The following is a 27,684-nucleotide window of genomic DNA, read 5'->3' as shown; positions in this document are numbered from 1 at the left end:
ACTAAAACATCTTTCGTTCAACTTTTCACTAAATGCGCCGTGATATATAGGCGAAAAGTCAATCTGGCCCCTGAACTATCTCCTATAGCCCCTAAAAGTCGAGCTTGATGCGCCACATGGCTCCTGAAACCCCAAGGTGAGTCTCGAACATTGATAGTAAGCCACCCTGTATGTCTCTTAAACTTAAGGTGATTCGATGGACGCTATATTTTGTGTCCATTGGTTCCATCTTTTCAGCTACTCGTCATTTTTCTCCAATTTTAAGATCGCAATTCTGTTGTCAGGAGACTAACTTACCAATTTGACCAAGAAATTCAACGTAATAAAGGCGTGGTTTTTTTAGAGAGAAAATATCGCATTCGAGTGTAGTTTCGATATCAGTATCGAATGCGATGTTTTCTCTCTAAAAAAACCACGCCTTTATTGCGTTGAATTTCTTCGTTAAAATTGGTAAGAGAGTGCTTAAGTCTCCTGACGACAGAATTGCGATCTCAAAATTGGAGAAAAATGACGAGTAGCTGAAAAAATGGAAGCAATTGATGCGATATATCGCATGCCGTTCTGACACAAAATATGGCGTCCATCGAATCACCTTAAACTTTAGAAGAATCGTATGTATAACTGAGCTTGTGACAAATGTGGCAACGTTGCACCCGGAGATGGATGTTCTGGTATTCAGCCGTTTCTGTTTGATCCTGGGTGGAGCCGTTTTGACAGGCTAAATTGGCGTTTTGGCCGAAATAGAGGGTGTACAGGAGTGGCTCTTTCGTGGACGCTATCCGATTTGCCGTGTCTGCAGTCCGAAATTTTTCTTAGATGCGATCGCTGAGAGAATCAGCCGCAGACATCTTTTAAAAACAAAATAACACTTTTACAAGATTAACACATAAAATTAAGAATTAAAAATGAACACGAGAAAAATTGGTCGGAGTTAAACAGAAAGGAACCAAGCCACATCGGGATCGAACCGAGAAAAAGAGGTTTAAAGTTTGGCTCCTGCATGAGACTCAATGTAAAAGTTAAACTTCAAGTTCTTTTTTTGCAAAATTTGCTCCAACAAAAACTTTTAATTTTTGGCGATAGATAGTAGAGCAGTGGTTGAGTTCAAAACCACTCATAACTCAATTTTTCTCCAAAATGTGGGTTGGTTCGTTTCTGCTTAACTCAGTCCAATTCTTGTAAAGATGTGAACCATAATGAAACATTAAATTAAGATTAAAGGATCAGAAGAATGAAAGTTGGAAAGAATGAGCTCTTATTTGGACGTATTTCTGTCAAATGGAACTAAGCGCCAATTTGAGTTCCTTTTGAGGAATTTCGAATGCTGGATAGCGCGTTCCGTCAAACGGAACTAAGCGCCATGAAAGAGCATTGCGAGTATAGGACGAACGACCCCGACGCCCGGTTCGGCCGCCAATCAAAGCCCCCCTGTACCTCCCCCCCCCCCCCCCCCCTAAGCGCTTAGTTCCGTTTGAAAGAAATACGTCCATTTTTGTGTGGAGGCAAACTTTAATGTGGAAATCAAATGAGGTACTGAGGATGACTGTACTCTCAGCTGATTTTGGCGCCAGCCAAAACAGTAGTTGCACTGGCAAGAAGTGCAAAGGCACCAGCCAACGGTAATGTTAATCCAATTAAGCTTATGCTGACTGTGAGGGGACCAGCTAGAGGTATGGTTGATCCAACTACGCTCTGGCTTGTGCATACTAGAACATCTGGCGCCAAAATCAACTAGGAGTAGAATTTGGATAGTGATACCTTTTTTCCGTGTAACAAGATGGTACAATGCATGGTCCTGTGTCCACACTACTTTGCGAGGATCGCAAGGGAAAGAAATTCTAATTTGTACTAGACTCAAAATTTTGATTTGAATCAATTATGACAGCAAAATTTAATTTGACTCTTGTCAGAACTCTGACTCGAACCAAAATTTTAAGTCGGCTTTATAATTTTTGATTTTTTTTACCTTGCTTTCTCGGCAAAACAGTTTGGACCCAGCACTGTTTTACCGCCTTGTTACAAACAGTTCGGGCCACATTTTTAATGTTTTCTTTCGTCTCGACAGTAACTGAGTACTCTAGGTTCTCAGTGTAGTTTTCGGAAAATCCTGCAACACGGGAAGGACGAATATGGATGCGGAGCTATCCGACCAGGCCAAAATAGGATATTAAATTTTACGATGCCTCGTCCCCTATCATCGAATAGCCATAGATAAGAGTTAATGAGTCGCTGCTGGTCGATCCCCGAATTTAATTATTGTTCCGTCTCATCGGAGATCGGAAAGGCGGAAGGCATTTCATCGCGCGCCTCCAGGCCAGCGCCACTTTGCCACTTTTTGCACCCGTTTTGTGTTAGGCTCTTTTTTGCGTCGTTGAAAAAATCACGGCCAACCTTTTTCCGCTATCATAATTTCTGATTTTGATAATTAGAGATAAGGGAACTGAACTAATGATGCTTCGGTACACAGCGGGCTGATTGTTGAAATTGATAGACAAAACGATAGATGATGAAACAATAGTGTATTTTCTTCGGAAAATACAATAATAGGGAGTATAAAATGATCCTAGTGGTTGAAATGGGTGGTTCCCATCGACGGTTTCATCCGACTTTACTCCGGATTTTCTGTCTCCTTACCGCGAAACTTGGACACTGAGTCATGCTGGTGGTAGAGCCGTGCTGCCGTCATATTTTACCAAAGATACCGGGGTTCCCGGAATTTATTCCGATTTCAAGAAATTCCTGGGAAAATTCTGAAATACGTCCTGATTTCTAAGGATCGTCAAATTCGATCCAAACAGCAGATTCAGAGTTCCCGAAATTTATTCCGATCTCCAGAAGTTCCTAGAAAAATTCCGATTTTCTCAAAAGTTCCGGGACAAAATTCCGAAATTCGCACTAATTTAGTTCTGAAGATAGTCCAAAGAGATAGTCTTTGATCCAAGGAGCATCAAATTTGATCTAATAATCGGTCAAACTGACGAAAAACCCCAAAATTCCGAAAAAATTCCGAAAGTAGCCGGGAGTTCCGGGAATTTTGAAGGTTCCCGGAGAAGACCCGATACTTTGAAAAGTTTTACAAACACTTACATTTACATAAAAGTTTCCCCCTGTCACCAAGAGGTCACCAAAGGGTCTTTCTTTGCTTGTCCCTGCCGTGAACACGGCCGGCCGCAGTAAGAATCTCCCTACATACGCAGTTACTCCAGGTTAATCCTAGTCGGCGCTACCTGGCCGTGAACTTTTGGACTCGGATGGCCGAGTCCTGGAGGGAACGGCGTGCGTAGTGGAGTCGCCCTCGCTCGGCCGGAGGCTCAGGAAGCGCGGAAACGGAGGATCCACATTCCCGGCCGATGCGATCGGCATCTGGCGCTCCGCTCGCCGCCGGGCAGCCGGGCAGACGCGCTGTCTGCTCGCGCAAAGCCGCCGCCGCCGCCTGCAGCATGTCCAGCTCCCAGCTGCGCCCTCGAAAATGCAGTTTTAATCGCGGTTGCAGCCCGGCCCGTGCCCCTTGATGACCGTGTTCCGGTCGTCCGGTCCGCGGGCGCCGCGCCGATCCGTTTTGTTCCGTCGTGCGGGGCCGACGGGACGTTAAGAGGCGAGGCGTTTCCGAAGAGCGTATGAGAGGAGCGAAGCGCGGTATCAGGGTGTCTAGAAGTCCGGAAAGTCCGGAAAAAGTACTGATTTTTTAAGGGCGGTCCGGAAGTACTGAAAAAGTGCGGAAATTCCGCAAGAAGGTCCGGAATATTTGTCATTTTTTGTCTTTTTTGAAGCTACTTGAGCGAGAAATTCAAAATTTTGAAATTTTCCAAATTTCGTCAAATGGAGGTACTGAACAACACTGGAAAAAAAACCACATTGGATCTAGATTCCGGATTCTTAAAAACATCGACAAGAAAAAATACTCTTCATTCAATCAGATTCAAGCTTAAATCAAGAACCAAGCCTCTTAATTTGAGCGGATTTTTTTTTTATTTAAGCTTCAATATGATTGAATCAAGAGTCCTTTTTCTTGCCGATGTTTTCAAGAGTCTTGACTCTAGATCCAATGTGTTTTTTTTCCAGTGTACTGATTTTTTAAGGGCGGTCCGAAAGTACTGAAAAAGTGCGGAAATTCCGCAAGAAGGTCCGAATTTTTTTTCCATTTTTGTGCAAGCAATTTGAGCGAGAAATTCAAAATTTTGAAATTTTCAGAATTTCGTCAAATGGACATTTTGACAACAATTGACATAAATTGACATTTGATTGAAGCGTATCGTTTTGACCCAGTAATCGGTCATTTGTTGAGAATCAAAACAACACGATTTTGTCCACAAGTCACATGCATACCCAACTATTTTGGACAGTTAAGGCCTTGGAGGTGTTTGTGCCCAAATATTGAGAAGAGTCGCAAAAGATTGTGGAACGGAGTTTGTTTTTAAGTTTTTAATTCAAGTTTCTTCATGTTATTTTGAAAGTATCTCTTGCTGTTTCCGAGTTGAAATCTCTTTTTAATTGACAGCGTTAATTAGCTCAGATTCGCTCATTAGTCCAGATTCCACTGTTCAGGGTATCGACCTCAGAACGTCCATATCCACCAGCGCACTGTGCCAGGCAGCCATACACCCTATTTTGCCTCCAGACGGAAAAACAATGGCGTCGGAACATTCCTCTAATTAGTCCACAAATTAGTATTTTTTTGTTATTAATTGGTGAATGTAATCTCATTAAAATATAACCTCGAACTGCATGAAAATATTATCAATTTGTCCGAAAAACAAGCTGATGTTTGGCGAGGCCCATCCCCACGTACAAATCGGAGGCCTCAAAAGGGGCTTGCTGCTTTTTCATGACCCCTACTTTTACATTGTCGGTCACCTGTGGTGTAGTGGTTGTAGTGTTGGCTCTACGACCAAGAGGTCCCGGGCTCGATTCCCGGCCACGTGATATGAGTTTGGTTGTCGAAGGCAATGGTCACCTGGGGCTGGGGTAATAAGCGTGGGATTAGCCGAACTATTTGAATGGAGATGTTGCATGTGTGAGGAATTTGCGATTTGACTGTTGATTCTTATGTAAAAAATAGCGAGAAACACGATGGTGCCACTGGTTTTCTCTGAAATCAACTCCCAAGCTTAAAAAAAGCCCTTAAGTTGAGGCCAAAATGGAGGGGATATCCCACGCTATCCTGAGAGTCCACCCCTACATCAAGACGAACTCTCCATGCAAAGATAGGGAGCAAATACATCAGCAGGGTTGCCATGTTTTCAGTTTTGGAGTCCCCTAATAAAGTGGCAGCCCTGCTAATGTATTTGCTCCCTATCTTCGCATGGAGAGTTTGTCTTGATGTAGAGGTGGACTCTCAGGATAGCGTGGGATATCCCCTCCACTTTGGCCTCAACTTGAGAGCTTTTTTTGAGCTTGGGAGTTGATTTCAGAGAAAACCAGTGGCACCATCGTGTTTCTCGCGAACTTTTACACGTGAATCAACCGTCAAATCGTAAATTCCTCACACATGCAACATCTCCATTGGTGAAAAAAACATTGTTCCTCATGCAGTTCATCACGAGCGATCCATCTTTCCACGTCCATCTTTTCCAAACGTCCCTTTAGATCCGAACAGCAGAACTACGCCCAACTAACGATCGAATACCCTGCCGATGAGATCCGCGAAGTGCAAGTGAACTCTCGGGTGCGGCGAGAGTGCACTGCGCCGGGATGCGCGGACGCTGTTACGAAAGCGAGTTCAAGGTGCCGACGCCGGACGCGTAATGTAATCGCCGAGCTTGCGTCGTCGGCGTCGCGACGCCGGGCGCGGCACTGGGTCACGGACCCGCGGGCCCGGTGCACCGTTCCGCGCCGCGATCGGATGCGGAAATGCAGGCTGCATCGCTGCCGGTGCATTCCGGGCGCATTCCGCGGCCAGGATGCGGGTCGCCGCAGCTCCACGCCGCCCTGGCACCGTGTCAAAATTCGCCGCCGTTCGGTTCGCACGTGCAGTGCAGTAAGGCATGTTTTGGTCCTACACTGGAAAAAAAACACATTGGATCTAGAGTCCAGACTCTTCAAAACATCGACAAGAAAAAATACTCTTGATTCAATCAGATTTAAGCTTAAATCAAAAGGAAATCCGCTCAAATTAAGAGGCTTGGTTCTTGATTTGAGCTTAAATCTGATTGAATCAAGAGTATTTTTTCTTGTCGATGTTTTTAAGAGTCTGGACTCTAGATCCAATGTGTTTTTTTCCCCAGTGAATTTGAAGATGAAAGAAGTGAAAAGTTATGGCAATCCTGAAAGGTTTCTTTAAAATTTCTTTAAGGAAGAGGCGCTTTTTTTAAGGCGCTAAGGAAGAACGCCATATGAACCTCCAGGAGTTGCCAAATTTCCACTGATAAAACACGAATTTCCCGGTAAACTTATGAATATTTTCCTCACTGGGAAAAAAAACACATTGGATCTAGAGTCCAGACTCTGAAAAACATCGACAAGAAAAAATACTCTTGATTCAGTCAGATTCAAGCTTAAATCAAGATCCAAGCCTCTTAATTTGAGCGAATTTCCTTTTGATTTAAGCTTAAGTCTGATTGAATCAAAGAGTCCTTTTTCTTGTCAATATTTTCAAGAGTCTGGACTCTAGATCCAATGTGTTTTTTTTCCCAGTGCACGGAAAAAGTCGCGCTGGAGAATTTGCGTGAGAAAATGGACCAGTCGGACCGCGCTTAGCAGAAAGGAACCAAGCCACATCACAGGATTGCCTTTGTCAGGGAATTTTAAAAAGTCAGGGAAACACTGGAAATGTCAGGGATAATGACGAAAATTTCAGGGAAAAATTGTTGGGTCACTTTTATTTGCCGTCTAGAATGGGTTTGAGGTTTCGAACAACAAATTTTGCCTAGAAACTATTTCGAATTACGTCCTCTTAACCTCCTGTCACATCTTCAATTGTCAGTGTTTAAACGTATATTAGCGCCTGCAAGACTTTAGGAATACTTCACGCATTGCGCCAAACAATGTGGTCGGCGTAAAGCCCATATTAGCGCCTACAAGACTGCATAAATACTTCTCGCATTTCGCCACACGCAGTGCAGTCGATATCAGAAAAATTCGCGCAATCCGCTCCAAAAAGGTGAAAAAAGGGGCATTTGTGCAATCCAATCGCAGCCTTCTGAATCATCCGGCATGGCCGAAAGCTCAACTCCGTTTCAAACGGAAAAATATCGCGCCAACAGATTTCGTGACGTCTCAAGGAACATCGAACGCCGTATAAAATTGCTGAATATCCCTCGATCCATCCAGCCCGGCTTCCTCGTTCGCCTGGAATTTTTTCTTGTCTCACGTCAAGTTGAATCGAACTGTTTTCACCACTTGCCCTGGTTCTCTTTAACGAGTAGAACAGACGTGAACTCCTCTGGAAGTGCGTGTGTTTGTAATTTAAAACTATTCAAAAAGCGGGAGGCCGGAGGCCGGAGTAAGGCCGAAACCAGCTCCACAAAACAATACGAATTTCGACGGTGGCCAATGTTTACGATATCCCTCCCTCCACCCTCCTCCGCGGCCCAGGTCGGGCCCTGTCTGCCGAGGGAGAACTCCTCGAAATTTGCGTTGTCAGTTCTACACTCGGAGAGAAAATAACGCACAAATCCGCAGTTATTAGCATCTTAAGAAAAATTCCTGATAAAACGTCCGATTTTTCCTGATTTTTTCCTGATCGGCCAAAATTCCCGACGTGTTAAAATCTCTATTTAGAGTCCCTTTAGACAGAGAGTAAAGACAATGCGAATCCATTTCTGATTGGTTCCCCAGGGTGTCTAGCATCAGGAAAAACCGGAAAATATCAGGCATTTTGACCGATCAGGAAGAAATCAGGAAAAATCGGACGTTTTATCAGGAATTTTTCTTACGCGGATCTCCTCAGCGGAGAAGTCTTACTGATTTTTGCCTACCGTGCCAGGAGTCGTCGCGCCGTCTTTGTTTCCGATAATTTCTCATCCGTAGCGCTTGTGTCGTATTAGTTTTTACGAGAAAAATCAGGAAAATATCAGGAATTTTTTATAAAATATTAGGATTAAAAAATACTAGACACCCTGTTTCCGTATTTTAGGCCTTCACAGTGTCACAAACGGAAATAAAGATTACATTTCAGGGTGTCCAGTGACCTGGGAAACCGGGAAAACCGGGAAGTGACAGGGACTTCGTTTTTGTGTCAGGAAAAACGCCAGGGAATCTGCCAAAATTCGGCATGCCAGGGAATTTGATTCACCAAGCGATTTTCGTGACAGGAAATCGTCAGGGAAATCGAGAAACACAGATTTTCTTTTGTTGAAAATTGATGATGAATCCAGTTACAGAAAAACAGAATCGATACTAACATTTCTACCAGACTTTCCGCTGATTTCTTACAAATTTTAAAAATGAGGCAGACGTATCTCGTATAAGTTTAGGGACCATAGATTTTGCTCTATTCATTGCACTGTATCCCTAAACCATGAACAAACTTTTACTTACAGTTACATTTAATCAGGTCAACCTTGTCGAAAAATTGGGAATATTTTACCTTTTTGTCAGGGAATCATTTTTCCGTGTGTCAGGGAATTTTAAATTTCCCCCCGGTTTTTTGTTCGTCATTATCCGAGAATTTTATGACCGAGAAAGAAAAGAAGCGCGCGTGATCATGGCCCCCAAAACCATATTTTTTTTGGAAAAAGGTAGTATTTTCAATTTTTAGAGTCATACACATTTCGGAAGTAATTTAAACCCTGAGATCTTAGATTCTTTCTCTTGTACCGTCAGAAACATCCAAATGTTTTCCTCCAAAATCTAAGAGTGATTAATGAGATATAAATATGAAGATTGTGAGTTGACCAAGCAAGGCATCAAATATGTATGATTTCTCTGCAGACGCACCAATTTAAACACTCCACAGTGTGTTCGGCATCATCGTCTATGAAAACATTTCTTCGAACTGAAGATAAAAATACTGCTAGAGTCACGAACGTTAACTATTCTAACTTCGACCTGGAATATTTACTTGAAGATTACTTTTAGTGTCATTTCGAAGAATTACACTCTCTGTGCTGTGTGTGCTACAATGCCTGATGTGTCAAAGTAAATAAATTGTTTTTTTTTTTTTTTTTATTTATTTATTTATTTATTTATTTATTTATAAGACTGCCAATCGATTGATTGTTCGTTTCGGGATCGTATTCGTTAAAATTCACAGAATTACACCATGGTGTCTAGTTTTTTAAAAACCGGAGAAAACCGGGATTCATCAGGGAATGGAAATTTACCGGGAAAATCAGGGAATTTGTTCCAGAAACCGGGAATCTCTTCTCTAACCACCCAGGGATCATTTCAGAACACCCAGGAACATTTTTTTAATTAAAATTTTGAATGTGCGCCAAAGAAATGGCTGAAAGATTAATTAAAATCGATATTCATATCTGAAACTCTTGAAAATAATATTCTTTTCCCCAAGAATATCTCGGGAAAGTGAGAGAAAACTTCGATTTCTCATCAGGGAATGAGCTCCTAAAAATCAGGGAAAAATCAGGGAATGAGCTTTACCAAGAAAACTAGACACCATAAATTACACACAGTACTGTGGAAGTACTGATTTTTTGCCAGCCTGTTTAAGTAGACACCCCGATGACAGAAATCCAGTTGCGCGATTTTTGCACTTTGACGGATCGATGGGCGGTGGGAAGGGGAGGTGGGGGGCGTCGAAATTCTGGATCCGCCCCATCTGGCACCCGCCGGAGCCGTGTTTTTTCGGCGCCCCCTCCCCTTCGCGGCTAGGACCCCCGGTTCCCTCCTTTGTTTTTTCCTCGGCGGATTCTCGGCGATTTGTTGTGAATTCTTATCGCGGAAGACGAGTCCAAGGTTAACGAGGCTCCTCCGCGAACCTCCGAAATCTCTCCCGGCCGGCCATATTGTTTCGCGCCCGGGCCCTTGCAAAAAAGTTGCCCCCCCCCCCCCCCGCCACCTCCGACAGGGGCTCCGCCCGCGATTCTTGAATACATTTACATGAATGAACAAGGACCGGCTGCGTTGTCGGATGTACAGCGGGCTGATTATTGAAATTGATAGACAAAGCTATACACAAATGAGACAAAAGAGATATGGAGAGATCCTATTGGTGGAAGCGAGTGGTTGCAATGGACAAAGGAGGTAAGTAGTAGACTAACTAACGGCAACCCACGAGAGACCCGACAGTTAGTCTATCATTTTCTCCCTTTGTCTATAGGAACCATCCATGTCAACCAATAGGATCGCTCCATACTCCCTATGTCTTCTTTGTCTATAGCTTTGTCCATCAATTTCAATAATCAGTCCGCAGGTGGAGTTAGAGTACCTGTATAGCGAGAGTATGGACTGATCGCTTCATGGAGGGCTTGGGGCCCAAAAGTGTAGCCACCCTTCCAACCAACTTCTGACGCACTAAATTTCACTGCCAGTCTGTAGATTCCATTTCTAACGAAGATGGCTAAGAAAGTACATAAATGAACGTTCCTCCACAAAAATGAGTAAAATGCCAAAACTAAGTCAAATACGTGCTTTATAAATGATGGTTCGTAACAATTGTATTAATAAATCGTTCTGGATAATTGAAATTCATAGGTTGGCTGCATTTCTGGGCCCTAACTTTATTCGCGGAGGCATCGGTGAAGGCCTGCTGGATTTTCGGAGTTTCACATCTGTCTATACTCTCGCTATACAGGTACTCTAGTCGGATGTACAGGTGGAGTAATAGGTCTGTTGCACGCACTGAAAAAAAAAATCCTCGGCGTTTTTACCAAGGTCCGTTGGTACCTTTACCATCTCACTTTTTTTTACCAATTATTGGTAGTTTTACCAAAACAGACTGGTAAGCTTACCTAAAAACCGGTATTTTTACTGTTTTTCTCAGGTAAGAATACCACTTTTATTGGTAATCAATTCCCGGTAACTTTGCCATTTTATCTCGGTAATTCTACCACAGTCGATAAAAAATATTGGCGTTTTTACCAAGGTCCGGTAAAATTACCGAGAAAGTTCAATAATTTTACCGAGATTCTCGGTAAAATTACCAATTCCATAAATGGTAATTTTACCAAGAAGAAACTGGGATCAAATAGAACCCTGAATTCTTGGTAATTTTACCCTTTTCTTAGTAAATACACCCAGATTTTTTTTTTCAGTGCACGCAAGAGATGAAGCCGAACAAATATTCAGGATGTCTAGCATTAGAATTTTCCCGAATCTATCAGGATTTGAGGTCAATCAGGATTTAACGCCGATTTCATCAGGGTTTGAGAAAAAATCGGTCGTAAAATCTGGATTTGAGGAAAGTCGGCCGTCCGATCGGAATTCTTTATCGAGCCATTTTTAGGAAGTTACATTCGTCTCTTTTTCTACGCAAAAACTCAAGATTTGATCAGGATCTGGAAAAATTATGAGATCAGGATTTAGCAGTCAAAAGAATCAGGATGTCCCAAAATGAAAAAAAAAACTAGACATCCTGGTAAGAACTACGAATTTCAACAAACAGGATCACTCCATAATCCCTATGTCTTCCTTGTCTATAGCTTTGTCTATCAATTTCAACAATCAGCTCGATGGAACCGAGATGCGAAGGGCGTCCGCGGTAGGGGTGCCCCCCCCCGTAGCGCCCCTCCAGGCCCCACTGGTTTTCCATAGGTTTAAATTAGAGTCCCTTTATACTGAGAGTCAAGACAACACCCCCTCATGGAGTCACAAACGGGAATAAAGATTACACAAATTGAACGTTTTTCGTAATCTTTGATCGGCCCATTCTCAAATTCCTTTCTCCGTTCCCTCTCTCATTCCGTTTGTTCCTTGTCAAACCCGTAATTCCTCGGTCCATTCCAGATCATAATCTTTGCAATTGGTGAAAATGTAATCTTTATTCCCGTTTGTGACACTGTGAAGGCCTAAAATACGGGAACCAATCAGAAATGGATTCACTTTGTCTTGACTCTCAGTATAAAGGGACTGTAGTTTAAATGGCCGATCAATCGATATATCGCAAAGCACGCCACGCCGTTGCGACGGAGGCTCTGTGGAACTCGGGGCGACTGGTCATTCAACCACGCAATCGGGCGGCCTGAAAAATTCGCGAGCCGAGCGAGGCGCGCGGAGCGCCTAGTTCCTCCATAAAAAAATCTGCCAGAGCCTCATTCCATCTTCCCGTGCTCAGGAAAAACGCCGCACCAACATTCGAGAGTTGCCAAATCTCCTCAGGTCAAACGCTTATTTTTGAGGAAAGCCATGCATATTCTCCCTCGATATTTTCAGAAACTTCAGGTGAAATTGCGAACACAATTATCCGAAAAATTGGAAGAAAAGTATTCCAGGGTGTCTACAAGTCCGGAATTTCCGGAAAGTCCGGAAATAGTACTGATTTTTTAAGGGCTATCCGGAAGCACCGAAAAAGTACGGAAATTCCGCAAGAAGATCCGGAATTTTTGTCATTTTTGTCGCAATTTGAGCGAGAAATTGAAATTTTTGAAAGTTTTCGAATTTCGTCAATTGAAGGTACTGAATAAGTACTGAATTAGTACTGAATTTTTCTGTTGAGGGGGTACCGAATTTTTCGGGAATGCACTGAAAAAGTACCGTAAAAGTACTGATTTTTGGCCGGCCTGTTTTAGTAGACACTCTGTATTCCCAACTTTTCCAGCAAATTCACATTTAATCGACGGAAATTTGGCAACGCTTGAAGGTTCATACGGCGTTTTTCCTTAGCACGGCAGTATCGGCCTAACGGGCGACCCGGCCGGCCGCGAGAGAGCCGCGAAATAAAACCCGCTGAACGTGGGGGGGGGGGGGGGTGTTTGGAGGATAAGCGGATCGTTGCCCCCCACCCCCCACCCTCGGTCCGAAATCTTAATTTAGGCGGAATTACGCATTGAAAATTTCCGATGGGGAGCCATCTGGCTTTCCTCAAGTGCTCCTAGCCGGGCGCGGTACGCGGCGGATTTAAGTAGATTTGCAACTGATACTGAGCGCCGCACGGTGGACCGAGTCAATCGAGGAAGTCGGACAAAATCTGGAAACTCTGAAAGCTTGTATTTTCGAAAATATGGGAGAAAGAATTTTACTAGTGGTTCCATTGGTTTTTTTGGTGAAATTGTCTTTCGGAAACACCCTTTGAAATTGAATTTGGGACGAATTACTTGAACATAAAAATTTGAAAAAATTTCATGTCCGACCTCTACCATTGACTCGATCCACTGTGCGCCGGGCGAGCGGGCGAGGAAACACGCCGAACCGAACGCGAGCACGCTCGCTCTTCGCGTCGAATTACGGGCGGTTATTGAAGTCGATAGACAAAGCTATAGACAAAGGAGACACAGGAGAAATGGAGCGATCCAGACGACTGATTATTGAAATTGATTGACAAAGCGATGGATAAAGAAGACATCGGGCAGGGTTGCCACAGTCAAGGAATACGGGAAATTTCAGGGAATTTAAAAGTGTCAGGGAAAACCGGAAAATGACGATAATGTCAGGGAAAATTTGTCAAATCACCTTTATTTGCTTTCTAGAATGGGTTTGAGGTTTCGAACAACAAATTTTGCCTAAAAATTATTTTCAGTTATGTCCTCTTACCCACCTGTCATAACTCCAATGAATTGTCAGGGACTTTCTGCTGTGTTCGGATAATGTCAGGAAATTTCAATTTCTAAATTCTGTGGCAACCCTGAAGACATAAGGAGTATGGGAATATCCTATTGGTGGAAGTGAGTGGTTGCAATTATGGACAAAGGAGGTAAGTAATATACTAAACATGGGAAAAAGAACACATCGGATCTAGTCCAGACTCTTGAAAACATTGACAAGAAGAAATACTCTTGATTCAATCGGATTTTTGCTTGAATCAAAACGAAATCCGCTTAAATTAAGAGGCTTGGTTCTTGATTCAAGCTAAATTCTGTTTGAATCAAGAGTACTTTTTCTCGTCGATGTTTTTAAGAGTCTGGACCTCTAGATCCAATGTGTTTTTTTTTTTTCCAGTGTGGGGGAAATATCGATATTTCATCATTCACGCCTCGCCAAGTATATTTAAGTAATGCTCTCGAATCAAAGCTAATTTTATTTTAATTCGGCCATTTCTCTCAGTGCTGAACAGCAAGTTATGACAACTCTTACAGGGAGGCGAGGGCGGGAAACAGGATCGGAGGGTGGGCGCTTGAGGGAGAGGGTAGCGGGGAGGGGGAGGCGTTAATTTCCTCGAGAGCAGTATAAATAATGGGAAAAGCCCGGGCCCGGTTTTACGACTCTTGTTGGTTCCTTTGCGACATTTCTTTACGGACGGTTGCAGGCTCATTAAAAAATTCTCGGGCGCTCCTGCTCTTGGCGAATAATTAGTTGTTTTATTGGCTCCCGTTCGGGTTCGGTTTTCGGTCGCGAAAATAATAAAACGAGGCCCTGCCTGCCTCGGTTCATAGGGTTCATGGCGTGAACTGTACACAGGGTGACCGCAAAGTGGTCTCGTTGAAATGTTGCCGTCTCTATTGTTATTTATTTTCCGCAGGGTTGCCACAGTCAGGTACTACCGGGAAAACTAGAGTCCCTTTATACCCAGAGTTAAGACAACTCACTTTTGGTTGGGCTGAAAGTGGCCTAAAAAAATCCAATTCTGATTGGTTCTCGCTCATGGAGGCCGAAACGAGTGCACCAAGATGGCGGTACCTCGAATGTGAACAAGAATAATGAAAATATTACCTAATTGTGGTTTATCAAGAGTAAATTGTTATTTCCATCGGTCTTAAATGAAAATAGATCAAGAAATTATTCACAAACCAATCTCATTTTCTTTTTAATTGATCAATTTGTTGATGTTGTTGTTTTTGTGTGACAGACATCGCAGGATTCCTGATCCTTATCCCACAATATCGTTCGTTTGGGTGCACTCGTTTCGGTCTTCATGGCCAGCCAAGGCCGGCTGCCAGTCAGCTGATAATCGAGTTGTCTTAACTCTGGGTATAAAGTGACTCTAGGGAAAACAAGGAAATGTCAGGGAATTTTAAAAAGTCAGGAAAAAGCGGGAAATGCCAGGGGAAATTACGAAAACGTTCACTGGAAAAAAAAACACATTGTATCTAGAGTCCAGACTCTTGAAAACATTGACAAGAAAAAATACTCTTAATTCAATAGGATTTTTGCTTGAATCAAAACGAAATCCGCTTAAAATAAGAGGCTTGGTTTTTGATGTAAGCCAGATTCTGATTGAATCAAGAGTACTTTTTCTTGTCGATGTTTTCAAGAGTCTGGACTCGAGATCCAATGTGTAATTTTCCGTGTAGGTTAATACACGCATATACTGAGAATGTCGGATAGAAGTTGCTCTGAACAGAATATGGTTTTTCCTCCAAGAGGTTTAGAGTCTGATCCGTTGGATCATGTCAATCCATCACTCTAATAGTGAGTTCTCAACCTAGTTAAGGAAGTATATGGCTTTTTAAGAGCTCCAGGCGGTTATTCTTATTTCGTCCGCGAGTTTCGGGTCTTAAATCGTGGAGAAGCGCCGAACGCGGACTGTCGAGTCAACCGCGGTGGGAATTTTAAGCAGATCCCGGCCGAAATTCGGGGCGCCGGAGCCTTAGGCCACGCTCTCACAAGAGGTGCGCGACGCGATCGGCGCGCTTATCATTGAAATAATATTTATTAAAATGTATAGGCATAAAGAAAATGGATGGAGCCTATTGGTTGAAACAGGGTTGCCACAGTCAAGGAAAACCGAGAAATGTCCGGGAAAATGACGAAAATATCAGAGAAAATATGTTGAATCACCTTTATTTGCTTTCTGGAATGGGTTTGACGTTTAGAACAACAAATTTTCCCCGGACAATATTTCTAATGGACCACTAGGTAAGGTACGAATTTCAGCATTCTGATACATGTTTCTTTACCAAAATTTTACGTAAAACACGATGCACACAACAAAAATTACCGAAATTAACTCCTTACGAAGATATTTAATGATTCTTAATGCGTGAATTCAAACCACCCGCTCATGAAAACTCAATGCTCTACGTGATTCACATCGCGCGCTAAACGTTTATCATGACAGTCTCTGCGATATAAAAATCTGGCAACCTCAATCTTGACGCTTTGGCTCAGTTATAGCAAATTGCTAATAGTTTGAACAACACATGATGGGAAATGAACATTGCTCGATTGAGAAGTTGCTGAACCGTTGGAGTGGGCGATTTGACTCACGTAGAGTTTTGAGTTTCTTGTGAGCGGGCAGTTCAAATTCCTCGTAACCAATGTGAAATAAAAACGTTAATATCTTCGTTAGGAATTGGTTTCCGTAATTTTCGTTGTGTGAATCGTTCTCTACGTGAAATTCTGGTTAAGAAACATGTATCAGATCGCTTAAATTCGCACCTTGTCTAGTGGTCCATTATGTCTTTTTTGGTATGTGGCATATCTTCAATTGTCAGGGAATTTCACTCAAATGTGTCAGGGCAATCAGGTAAATGTCAGGGAATTTTATATTCCGAATTTTGTTGCCACTCTGTTGAATGAAACGGGTGGTTTGATCTCCGGAGAGTCAGAATAGTTGCTAGAGATAAATCACACTTGCAACAAACGGCGCAACATTGTGTCATCGTTAACAAGATGGCTAAGTTGCAAGTCCCCAAATTAAAAGTTCCTTCAATTCATTGGATATCGACGGTGAAACTACCAAACCACGTATCTCGTTTGCGGTGTTTAAAAATTACGCTCACATTTATTTTTTTGAAGTAAACCAAATCAATATCATTCTTGAAATTTTCATGGAATTTCTCCGCACAAAGATGAAAAATCACAGAAATTTTCAAGACTGGATGTTAAGTAGTTTTTCATTTAAAAAATGAAGTATGACAGGAAGTCTGCGACGTCGCAAACCGAGATACGTGGTTTGGTAGTTTCACCGTCGATATGCAATTTGATCTCCGGAAAGTTAAAATAGTTGCTCGAGATGAATCGCATTTGCATTGACGGCGCAACGTTGTGGCATCTTTAATCAGATCGCTAGGTTGCGAGTCCGAGGATTCAAAGTTCCTTCAATTCATCGGATATGCAATTTGATCTCCGGAGAGTTAAAATAGTTGCTCGAAATGAATCACTTGCATTAACGGCGCAACGTAGTGGCATCTTAAATCAGAATTGGTAACTGCGAGCCCCGGATTCAAAGCTCCTTCAAATCATCGGATATGCAATTTGATCTCCGGTGAGTTAAAATAGTTGCTCGAGAAGAACCACACTTGCCTTACCGGCGCAGAGTTGTGGCATTTAAAAATCAATCGCTAGGTACCACAAGTTCACGGATTCAAACTTACCTCGATTCATCGGGTGCTCTTTTCGGTAACATAGTAGACATGTCGACGCGAACAGCCTTTTTAATGGCAAGAGGCTTGTTTAAAATCATTGTACCCAGTTGCGGGGCTAACACTACGCGACCAATCCAATACCGTGTCGCGCACTCTCTATGGAACTGTGGCCTCAAGTCGACCAGTGAGTGCTCATACCTAGCAATGCTTCTACGTTCCAACGAATTTATTCGGTCGGATTTTGTCGATTCTTGTCCCATCTCGAATCTTGGCAGCAATCCGTTCGGTAGAATGGAATAACTTACCATACCTCTGAAGGAAGGTCAAGAGCTGGGCAAACAGAGAAAAATTCCTGGTTGAACCCAAGGGAATTTTGATTGAATATCGAATTTTCTAGACACACAGAAAAAAATGGATTGCTGATTTAACAATTCAATCGTTCAAAAAAGTGACTGCAAATGATTTAAATGTACATTTTACAATGGTGGAAAGCTAATTCAACCACGGGGGTGCTTAAAGTAGCACTTTTTTTATGTAAAATCTGCATTAAAACATTGCAGGCATTTTTTAAACAAAAAAATTGTTAAATCAGCAATTTAATTTTTTCCGTGCAAAATTCGTGCTTTATTCGAAGCAGGGTATCTACTAGGAAACAGATTCGTAGTTGCAGACTGATTACTGACATTGATAGACAGAGCGATGGACAAAATAGCGATAGACAGGTGAAAAGCCAGAACGCTAGTAAAATTCAATCGATTCGGCCTTTTTTAACAGCTCGTAGAATTTACGTTACGACAGGTGTATGTACATTGTACAGAGCCCACCAGGTGGGGAAGAGACTATGACCGTTTTGGTTTACACGCGTGAACGGGGCCGTTTTACGATCGCCGCTATCGAATTTATCGGGTTTTACGACCGGGCGTCTTACGTAACTGCCTTCGATCGTACAATTATGAGAAATCGCAGATCGAAGTGTGTCAGAACTCGTAAAAAAGGGTCTCTTTGCGCGTGGATTCGATCGCTGTTTCGACGGAGCTTCGTGCGCATAGTTGTCAGCGTCATAGTACTCACATGGGGCTGATACAAACATGTCGGTAATTTTGAAGGTTAGGCCATGGAACTCTCTAAGGCCCAAAGGAGCAAGCAATTTATAATGACCTCCAAATTGTCCAAAATGCGTTACTATCACAATCGTTACGATACTTTGAAAAGTTTTAAAAACACTTACATGCATAGGAAAACTATTGGTACATACGTTGTTCCTAAACTGAGCCACAATTTGTAGCTCCGAATTGAAAAATGTAGTCGAATCGACTCATTATAAATGACCCTTCACGCAGGGAAGGAGGGGGAGGGTGCTTTATAAGAAGATCGCGAGTTGAGTTCTAACAAGCCTTATGATATCGATGGTGATCAAAAATCAGGGCGAAACACACCCCTCCTCCCCCTTCGGCGCCATAAAGAAGGGGGGGGGGCGCCTCTGGTGGCGGAAATTGCGACGAGATACACAAAGAATTCGCACGGGTTCCCCGAAACGGTTTCTACTCCTCCGGTGCGGTACGGTGATCGTTAACGTTAAGTAACGTCCTTATCGCACCGGTATCGGTGTCGCATGAATCATGCGAGTGTCCGGCCAAAACACGCAACTCCAATGGACACCTGGTGCAAGTAAGCGGTTTTTCCCGAGCGTGACACTCGAGTGTTTTTTTTTCTTCCGACGACGACGATTGGACATAATTTCTGCGACATGAACTTTCTATTCGGGGGGCCACTTCTTACGGGTGGTCCTGGTCTCTCTCCTCTCTGCGAGGGCCTCAAAGCCGAGTGGCCAAGAATGGAGAGTTCGCAGGTACCTGAAGTATGATGACTTTGATATTTCAGTCGAAACTGTACTGATTGAACTGAACACAAGAATGTCCTCCGTTTCTAAATTAGATAATTACTGAGGAAGATAAGACCGAAGGACCTAATCTGCTTAAATGCATGTATTTACATGGGAAATGCTGCCTGATGACGTCACATGGCGGTACATTTTTCAATTTTTAAATCTTTTTTTTTCCTTCTTTTTTTAAGGTCATTATGCGTCAACCAAGGTGGTTTCCAAAATCTGCGCGTAGACACCACAATCCTCAAGCTGAGTTCGCCCTTGAAGCGATACCGTTTAGACCCCGTTTTTTTTCCAGTGAATTTTCCCGAAAATTATTGATTTACTAAAGGAAATTAGGCAACGCCCGAAGGCTCATACGGGGTTTTTCCTGAGTACGGCAGAGTTGTAGTAAAACAATCCCGGGGCGGAGCTGGTGGCTCAGACTCGCAATCTGTGCGATTAGGTCGGCATTTCCCATGCGTCCGTCGTCAGGCATGAGGCATGGCCAGGCCAGCAACAATGAGGAGTAGGTATGCGAGGAAGTGAGTCATCGTCATCCTCGGGCGGGCTTCAGCCAGGGTTGTTACATTTCGTGTAAATTAAAATGGACCACTAGACAAGGTAAGAATTTCAGCATTCTGATACATTTTTCTTTTTCAACACGATTCGCGCAACGGAAATTACTGAAACCAACTCATTAACGAAGATATTACCGCTTTTATTTCACATTGGTTACGAGGAATTTGAACTGCCCCCTCACAAGAAACTCAAAGCTCTACATGAGTCAAATCGCGTACTGCAACGGTTTCAGCAAGCTTCTCAATCGAGCTATGTTCATTTCCCACCATGTGTTGTTCAAACTATGAGAAATTTGCTATAGCTGAGCCAAAGCGTCAAGATTGAGGTTGCCAGATTTTTATATAGCAGAGACTGTCATGATAACGTTTAGCGCACGATGTGAATCACGCAGAGCATTGAGTTTTCATGAGCGGGTGGTTTGAATTCACGCATCAAGAATCATTAAATATCTTTGGAAGGAGTTGATTTTGGTAATGTTCGTTGTGCGCGTCGTATTCTACGTGAAAATTTAGTCAAGAAGCTGTATCAGAATGCTGAAATTCGTACCTTGTATAGTGGTTTATTACCCAATATTCGTTGTTTTTTTTTTTATTGAATCGGTTTCTGTTAGACGGGCGTAAGTCCAAAAACTCAATAGCCCTGGCTTTCGTTTTCGAAGGATTTACATCCTTCTAGCAGAACTTGGCTTTTTCTACTCTTTCATGGTGAAGTTCTTTTTGATACAAGGGTACATTCTTTTCGGTGTTAATACAATTTGTACGGCACCGTCGAAAGAAAATCGATCAGTGAAAGCCTTTACTCGGGAAACCTTCGTGGTTCATTACCGCAATTTGCGTTGCTTTCCTCCTATGCCGGTGGCGCGCAGAGGAGGCCAGAAAGGAGGAGGGGGCAGAAGCCCCAGGGATTTATCGATGCTGGAGCCCCACGCCCTGCAGTACCGCTGAGCTAAGGAACAAAGCCGTAAGAACATTTGAATGTCGCCAAATTTCGTCTGATAAAAAATGTATTGTGGAAGCAAGTTATGCATATTTTCCTTTGAAATTTTCCGATATTTTAGATTTGTTTTCGAGCAAAATTTTCTTAAAAATAAAGGTTGCCACTACTAGGGAAAACCGTGGAATAGAGAATTTGCAGGTGTCCTAAATGTAATGAATTTCATCTTTAAAATGATATACTGCTGGGAAAACTGAGTACGAGTATCTGTGGTTTCTAAATTGAACAATTATTGGAGAAATTATGACAAAATAACTTAATCTGCTAAAATACGTGTGTTTAAATGGAAAATGCCACCAGATGACGTCATAAAGCGGCACATTTTCTCACTGTTGAATCTAGTTTTCTCCAATTTCCCATGTCAGAAAAAAAAAATTATGAAAAAGACTGCGAACTCAGCTCACGAGGCACTCCCAGATGAAGCAATTTCATTATTTTGTGTAAATTCTCCATTTCAGGGAATTTTAAAAAGGTCAGGGAAAACGGGAAATGTCAGGAAAAATGACGAAAACGTCAGGAAAAAATGGTCACATCGCCTTTATTTGCTTTCTATAATGGGGTTAAGTTTCAAACAACAAATTTTGTCTAAAAACTTTTTCTAACTATGCCTTTTTAACAATCCGGCATATCTTCAATTGTCAGGGAATTCCGCCAAAATGTGTCAGAGAAATCAGGGAATTTCATCTTCTAAATTCTGTGGCAACCCTGAAGACTGACATTCACAATTTTCCCAATAAATTACAAAGAAAATGTGGCAACGCTTGACGGTTCATACGGTGTTTTCCCTAAGAACGGGAGTGTAGCGTGGCCGTCCTGGCGAATTTGCGAGATCAAAAGCCACCCGCGCGCGGTCGCCTCGCATTCTCAGACGTCGTAAGAGCATCGCTCAAAGGTCCGCAGCTCAGTCGCTTGGCTCGATTTCCATTTCTTGAGGTAGGGCGCGATACGGGTTGGATTTTCGCAAAAATCCATGATCGAAACGATCAAGAATCTCCAAGAAAACGTCATCGCCGCTTCGATGCTTTTGAAATCTGATAAAAAAAGGTTCTGAAAGGGTCAATTTCTGCTTCCTTGACGTCCAAGTTCGAGGACCCTTGAAAAAGTATTCTCATATTTTCAGAATGTAAAGAATCAGGGTGTCTAGCATTAGGAAAAATCGGAAAATATCAGGAATTTTGGACGATCAAGAAAAAATCAGGAAAATCGAAAAAATCGGACGTTTTATCAGGAATTTTTCTCAAGCGAATCTCCTCAGCGGAGAAAGTCTTACTGCTGTTTGCCTACCGTGCCAAGAGTCGAGTAAAATCAGGAAAATATCAGAATTTTTCAAAATGAAAAATTCAGGAATTTTTAATTCAATATCAGGAAAAATCAGGAAAATATCAGGACTTTTCCAAATTAAAAAATACTAGACACCCTAAGAATTTATTACATTCATATGTATTCTATGTAATACTGTTCTGTATAAATTGTTCCCAAACTGAGCCAGATATTGTAGTTCCTGATTGCAAAATGTAATTCATATACATGTCTCGAAGTACTCTGTCTAAATTGGACAGCATTTTGCAATCAGGAACTGCAATTTCTGGCTCAGTTTAGAAACAACGTGGGTACCATTTAGTTTTCCTATACACATGAGAGCTTTTATCGGTCGAATATTGTAACTCCATAATTCAAAATGCAGTCCAATTCGCCAACCCCAGCGATTAACAGTATCGGCTGAAACGATTCCTCCTGAACCTTTAAGCCAATTTTTCGTTCCCTCTTTGAGAGCGCACCCCCGCACTCTTAGAGTGCAAAACCCCATTACCCATTTCCTACTGGTGTTCCGATTATTTGCTCCATTGCCAATCCATTCCACGCGGGTTTACTCATAAATTGATGTTTGTTTGTTTCAGGCATCTCCAGGGATCCCGAATTGGCCCTGAAGAACTTGACCGTTGGAGAAGGTGAGACTGTCAGATTACCATGTCAAATAATCTCGGTCCCCGCCGCTCGCATCAGTTGGGAAAAGAATAACGCTACTCTACCTCAGAACAATAGGTAAGTCCGTTTTTTATCCCCCCATAAGTTTTTTTTTTCAATGAAAGAAAATGTTTTCTTCGATCGAAAGAAGTTATTCTGTTTTTGAGAAATATCTTTGTCTTTAAAATTTTTGTTTTGGACTATGGAGGATTTTCTTTTTCATTCTTATTGACGAATCCTCACCTTCAACCAAAATTTTTTCAGTAAATTTTCTTCATAGCATAGATACTTTTCTTCACCCCCCCCCCCCTCCGCCAAAAAGAGCACCAATTTATACATTTTATTTAAAGAAAGTTAACTTCAGTCAAAAGAGTGTTATTTTTTAATTTAAAAAAGTTCCTCTTTTTTTCAAAGAAATACCTTAAACAAATTTCTCTTTGTAATAGAATTATCTAAAGACCAATCGTATTTTTTCAGATTTATTCAGCTGAAGAATGGTGCACTTTACATCAAGGATGCACAGACTTCAGACTCAGGCGAATACAGGTATATTTTCATTTCATTTTCTTTTATTTTATTTTATTTTATTTTATTTTATTTTGACATTTACTTTCTCATTGCGAAATCGATAGTAAAAATAAGGGATGGGCAATAGAAACGCTTAATGCGCGTGTCAAAAGAAAGGAATCATTTTTTTTAAAAATTTTGATAAATTAGAAAGGGTGCCATGCCCCCTTCTCTGATCCCTCCTGGGGAATCGGAGGGTCGTGACCTCCCCAAAAGTTTCCGTCCTGATGATAAGAACAACAGTCTAGACCGAAACCTGTTAACTAAAAAAAAACAAACAAAAAAACAAAAAAAAAACAAAACAAAAAACAAAAAAACACTATGGCGTAGAGCGTGTCTTTTGCCTTCTCGGTCTGTTTGTCTCTCCAATGTCAGTGCTGTCATTTTCCGGAATTAATTCCGAATCTCGGAACTTTTCAAATTATCGGAACTTTCCTCGGAATCTTCGAAATTCCCGGAACTTCCAGCTATTTTTGGAATCCTCTCAGAATGTCGGGGTTTTTCGTTAGATTGATCAATCATTTGATGATTTTTTGTTTTTCTTATCATATGGGATCTTTAGAACCAAATCCGGGCGTATTTCAGAATTTTCCCCCGGAAATTTTGAAGAAATTGCAAACTTGTGGAAATGGGAATTAATTCCGAGAACCCAGGAATCTTTGATAAAATAGAATGGCAGCACTGTCCAAAGATACAATAATAACAAATTAAACAGCGGGTAACAACTTAACAAGGCTAATTTTCTCACAAATACTACTAAAACGTTTCGGCTGAAAACTCAGCCTTCCTCAGTTGGATAAAACCCTTAAAAAATTGTAAAGATTGTTACTGTTTATATCCAACTGAAGAAGGCTGAGTTTTCAGCCGAAACGTTTTGGTGGTATTTACTTGAAAATTAGCCTTTTTACCAGTTAGCGCTGTTTAAATTGTTATTATTGTATCTTGTTTCGGGCTGCGGAGCATCAAACGTATCTCATGTCAAGAGATACAAGAGATACCGAAATGTTTAGTTGTGTAGGATCATCCAGGTAAAGACGCTTGAATTTCACAATTTGACGCAGGGCGAGAAGAGACGCGGCCCTGGGGCGTGGAAACGCCCGTGATTCGGTGAAGCTTTGGATATAATTCGGTTGCGTCGATAGGGTTTCTTTGAAGAATCGAGCCGTTTCAACAGCCCAACATTCGGGGACGAAGAAAGGACCCGCGGTGGAAAGTTGCGCAACGGGAGTGCGGCAATCGCCCCGGCTCAAAGGTGCGAGGGGAGGCCTTGTCGAGTTGAGTTAGGTTCCGGGTCCCCTCGAGACAGCCTTCCGAATCCCGATTAGGCAATCCCACCAGCACCTGAAAGCATCCTCGCATTCCTCGACCCTCGATCGCGGATCGCTGTGTTCGATGCGCAGCCGCTGGATGATCAGGGTGTCTACTAGGCCGTAAATACTGCTGGTTTTTGGGGCGGTCCTTGTGAAGCACTGGATTAGTGCGGAAATTCCGGAAGAAGCTGGCCGGAATGGGCGGTCTTTATGAAGCACTGGAAAAGTGCGGAAATTCCGGAAGAAGCTGGCCGGAATGGGCTGTCTTTGTGAAGCCTCGGAAAAGTGCGGAAATTCCGGAAGAAGCTCCGGAATCCGCTTTTGTGTCTATGTCATTTTTATCACAATTCCAGCTAAAATGTCAAATTTTTAAAAAAAAAAATTGAATTTCGTCAAGTGGAGGTGCTGGAAAAGTACTGAATTTTTCTTGGGGACAGGTACTGAATTCCTTGGGAATGCACTGAAAAAGGACTGTAAAAGTACTGATTTCAAAATTCAAAACTAAAATCTGCATTCAAACGGTTCACCAAGTCCAATCACTTTTTTTTCAATCGAAAAGAAGAAGAGCCAAAATATTCGTCGCAGGCAAATAGCCGAATTGCCTAGGCATATACTCAAATATTATTTCTAGGACTGAAATCTTGATACTTCTGATAATATTACGCTGAAAGAATAGTTATGTTCATAAGGCTCCTGCGTTTCTTTGTTATAGCTAAAGAAATTTCCGTTATGAGGACAGAGCACTCTTTGCTCACGACCGAAGTTCTGTGTTCACAACAGGAAAGTTCTGCAACTGTAACAAAAAAGTTCAGGGCCCTGTGAACAAAAGATTCTGTCATCAGCACGGACTAATTTTTTGCGTGTACCTAAACAAAATAATTTTTCGGTCATATCGAGAAGAATTCTTTACGAAGATTAGCATCCTACAATGCAAAAAATAAAATGGACCGCGTTTAACAGAAAGGAACCAAGCCATATCAGCTATTGCCAAATTTAACCGGGCTATTTAATTTTTTACGAGCGAAAGTCTGTGTGGATTTATTCGAAAATTTTAAGGAAATAGCTTCGTAGTCTGGAGAAAATTCACTGAAATTTGCACGGAAATGTGCACAACCGTTTTCACGTAAAAAAGTGAATTGCCAAATTAAAGTTGGCAACAGCTGATGTGGCTTGGTTCCTTTCTGTTTAACGCGGTCCAAATACGAGCGGAGATTTTGAAAAACTGCACTGGAGATACGTGTTTTTGCACTTCGGCCATCGATTTTCTGGTTTCATCGTCGGTGAACATTTTAACAAAGGGTTGTGAGGCAACGCTGGGTGCGCACACAGCCTCCTCCAAGGGCCTAGGGCCCTGTATCCCAGGGGCGTAAGGGTGGATGCAACGAGGGAGGCTCTTTGATAGGATCTAATCACAGAGAAAAATGGGTTGCGTCACCTCCGATCGGGTGGCAGAACGAGTTCGAAAAAAGAAGGAACCACCCTGCGACAACCTACCCCCACCCTCAAGAGCAATCGCGGCCGCGGAATTGGCCCCTTTTCGCAATACGGAAGCGACACAGTTGACGAAAATAAGACTCTCGGTGTCTAGAAATTCGAATGGGGTTGAAAAATTCGCGCACGAGTAACAGGGTGTCTTCAAGTCAGGAAAGTCCGGAAACTCCGGAAATAGTACTGATTTTTTAAGGACGGTCCGGAAGTCCTGAAAAAGTGCGGAAATTCCGCAAAAAGGTCCGGAATTGTTTTAATTTTTTGTCATCTCTGGCGCAATTTGAAATTTTTTGGATTTCGCGCACGAGTAACAGGGTGTCTACAAGTCCGGAATTTCCGGAAATAGTACTGATTTTTTAAGGGCGGTCCGGAAGTCCTGAAAGAGTGCGGAAATTCCGCAAAAAGGTCCGGAATTTTTGTCATTTTTGTCACAATTTGAGCGAGAAATTGAAATTTTTCGAATTTCGTAAATTTGAGGTACTGAAAAAGTGCTGAATTTTTCTGTTGAGGAGGTACTGAATTTCTTGGGAATGTACTGAAAAAGCACTGAAGAAGTACTGATTTCTGGTCAGTCTGTTTTCGTAGACACCCTGCAGTAAGGAACAGCGAAATCGCCGCAATGGACCAGAACTCTGCTGTGCCAATTAAACCTTTGAATGTTGCCAAATTTTTCCATCAGAAAATTTGTATTTTTGAAGATATTCTTCCTAGAAATTTCCAGATTTTAGACCAGAGTTCGAACAAAATCCTCCGAAAAACTGGAAGACAAATTGATTACATTTTACAATAAGGAAGCACTATCTCTGACTCTTCCGTAAAATCACCTCAAACCAATGGCATGTACGTTGTTTCTAAAATGAGCCAAGAATAATGGTTCCGTAATGCAAAATGTGGTCCCAATATTCGTAGATTTTCTCGAAAATTCGTGTTTTGTCGATGGAAATTTGGCAACGCCTGAAGACTCATACGGCGTTTTTTCCTTAGCACGGCAGAGTAGACAAAGTGCAAGTGTAAACATTCTGATACGTGTTTCTGGGCTATAATGTCACGTAAAACACGATTCGCACAACGTAAATTACTGAAAATAACTCCTTACTATCGACGTTTTTAGTTTATATTACTACGGGAATTCAGAAGTTAACGCTCACATGAGAAACAATCTTCTGCTTGAATCAAATTGCCCATTATAACAGTTCTGGCAAGCTTCCTTGTGTTCCTCAAAGTATCAACAACTTGCAACAGCTGAGCCAAAGTTCGGCTTAAGATAAACCAATCAAACGAATGTATAATTGATGAAAATCATGATGTCTAGGACTGGAAAAACCGGGAATCATCAGGGAATGAAAAATTTCAGTGATAAATCAGAAGATCTGTGCCAGAAACCGGGAATCTCTTTTCATACCACTTGAATGGCATATTTGAATTTTCAGCTCATCAGAAAAGCGGAGAACCTTTCATTGACCAGGCTAAGTATATAAACATCAAGAAAGCTTTTGGAGTAGAAAATTTGATAAGCATCATAGAATTGGCTAAAAGATAAAAAAAAGTCAATATTTCATGTTTGGAGCTCTGACAAACTATGAAGTTTGCCCCAAGAAAATCCCGGGGAAGTGGG

At 42.1% G+C, this 27,684-nt stretch overlaps 2 protein-coding genes across 10 annotated transcripts in view; one reads left to right on the top strand and one right to left on the bottom strand.

Moving 5' to 3' along the window:
• LOC140225471 (uncharacterized) overlaps positions 1–27,684 on the bottom strand; it is a 164,043-nt gene that overhangs the window by 85,519 nt on the left and 50,840 nt on the right. The window lies entirely within an intron of this gene.
• LOC109032110 (protogenin B) overlaps positions 1–27,684 on the top strand; it is a 272,437-nt gene that overhangs the window by 218,949 nt on the left and 25,804 nt on the right. For both annotated transcript variants that reach the window (XM_072304518.1, XM_072304517.1), the window contains 2 exons: positions 22,638–22,782; positions 23,182–23,250. In XM_072304518.1, the coding sequence (XP_072160619.1) occupies positions 22,638–22,782; positions 23,182–23,250 (214 nt within the window). The remainder of the gene's footprint in view (positions 1–22,637; positions 22,783–23,181; positions 23,251–27,684) is intronic.

This window comes from Bemisia tabaci, chromosome 9 (assembly GCF_918797505.1).
Source record: "Bemisia tabaci chromosome 9, PGI_BMITA_v3".
Lineage (NCBI taxonomy): Eukaryota > Metazoa > Arthropoda > Insecta > Hemiptera > Aleyrodidae > Bemisia > Bemisia tabaci.
This window is presented reverse-complemented; position numbering and strand designations above follow the sequence as displayed.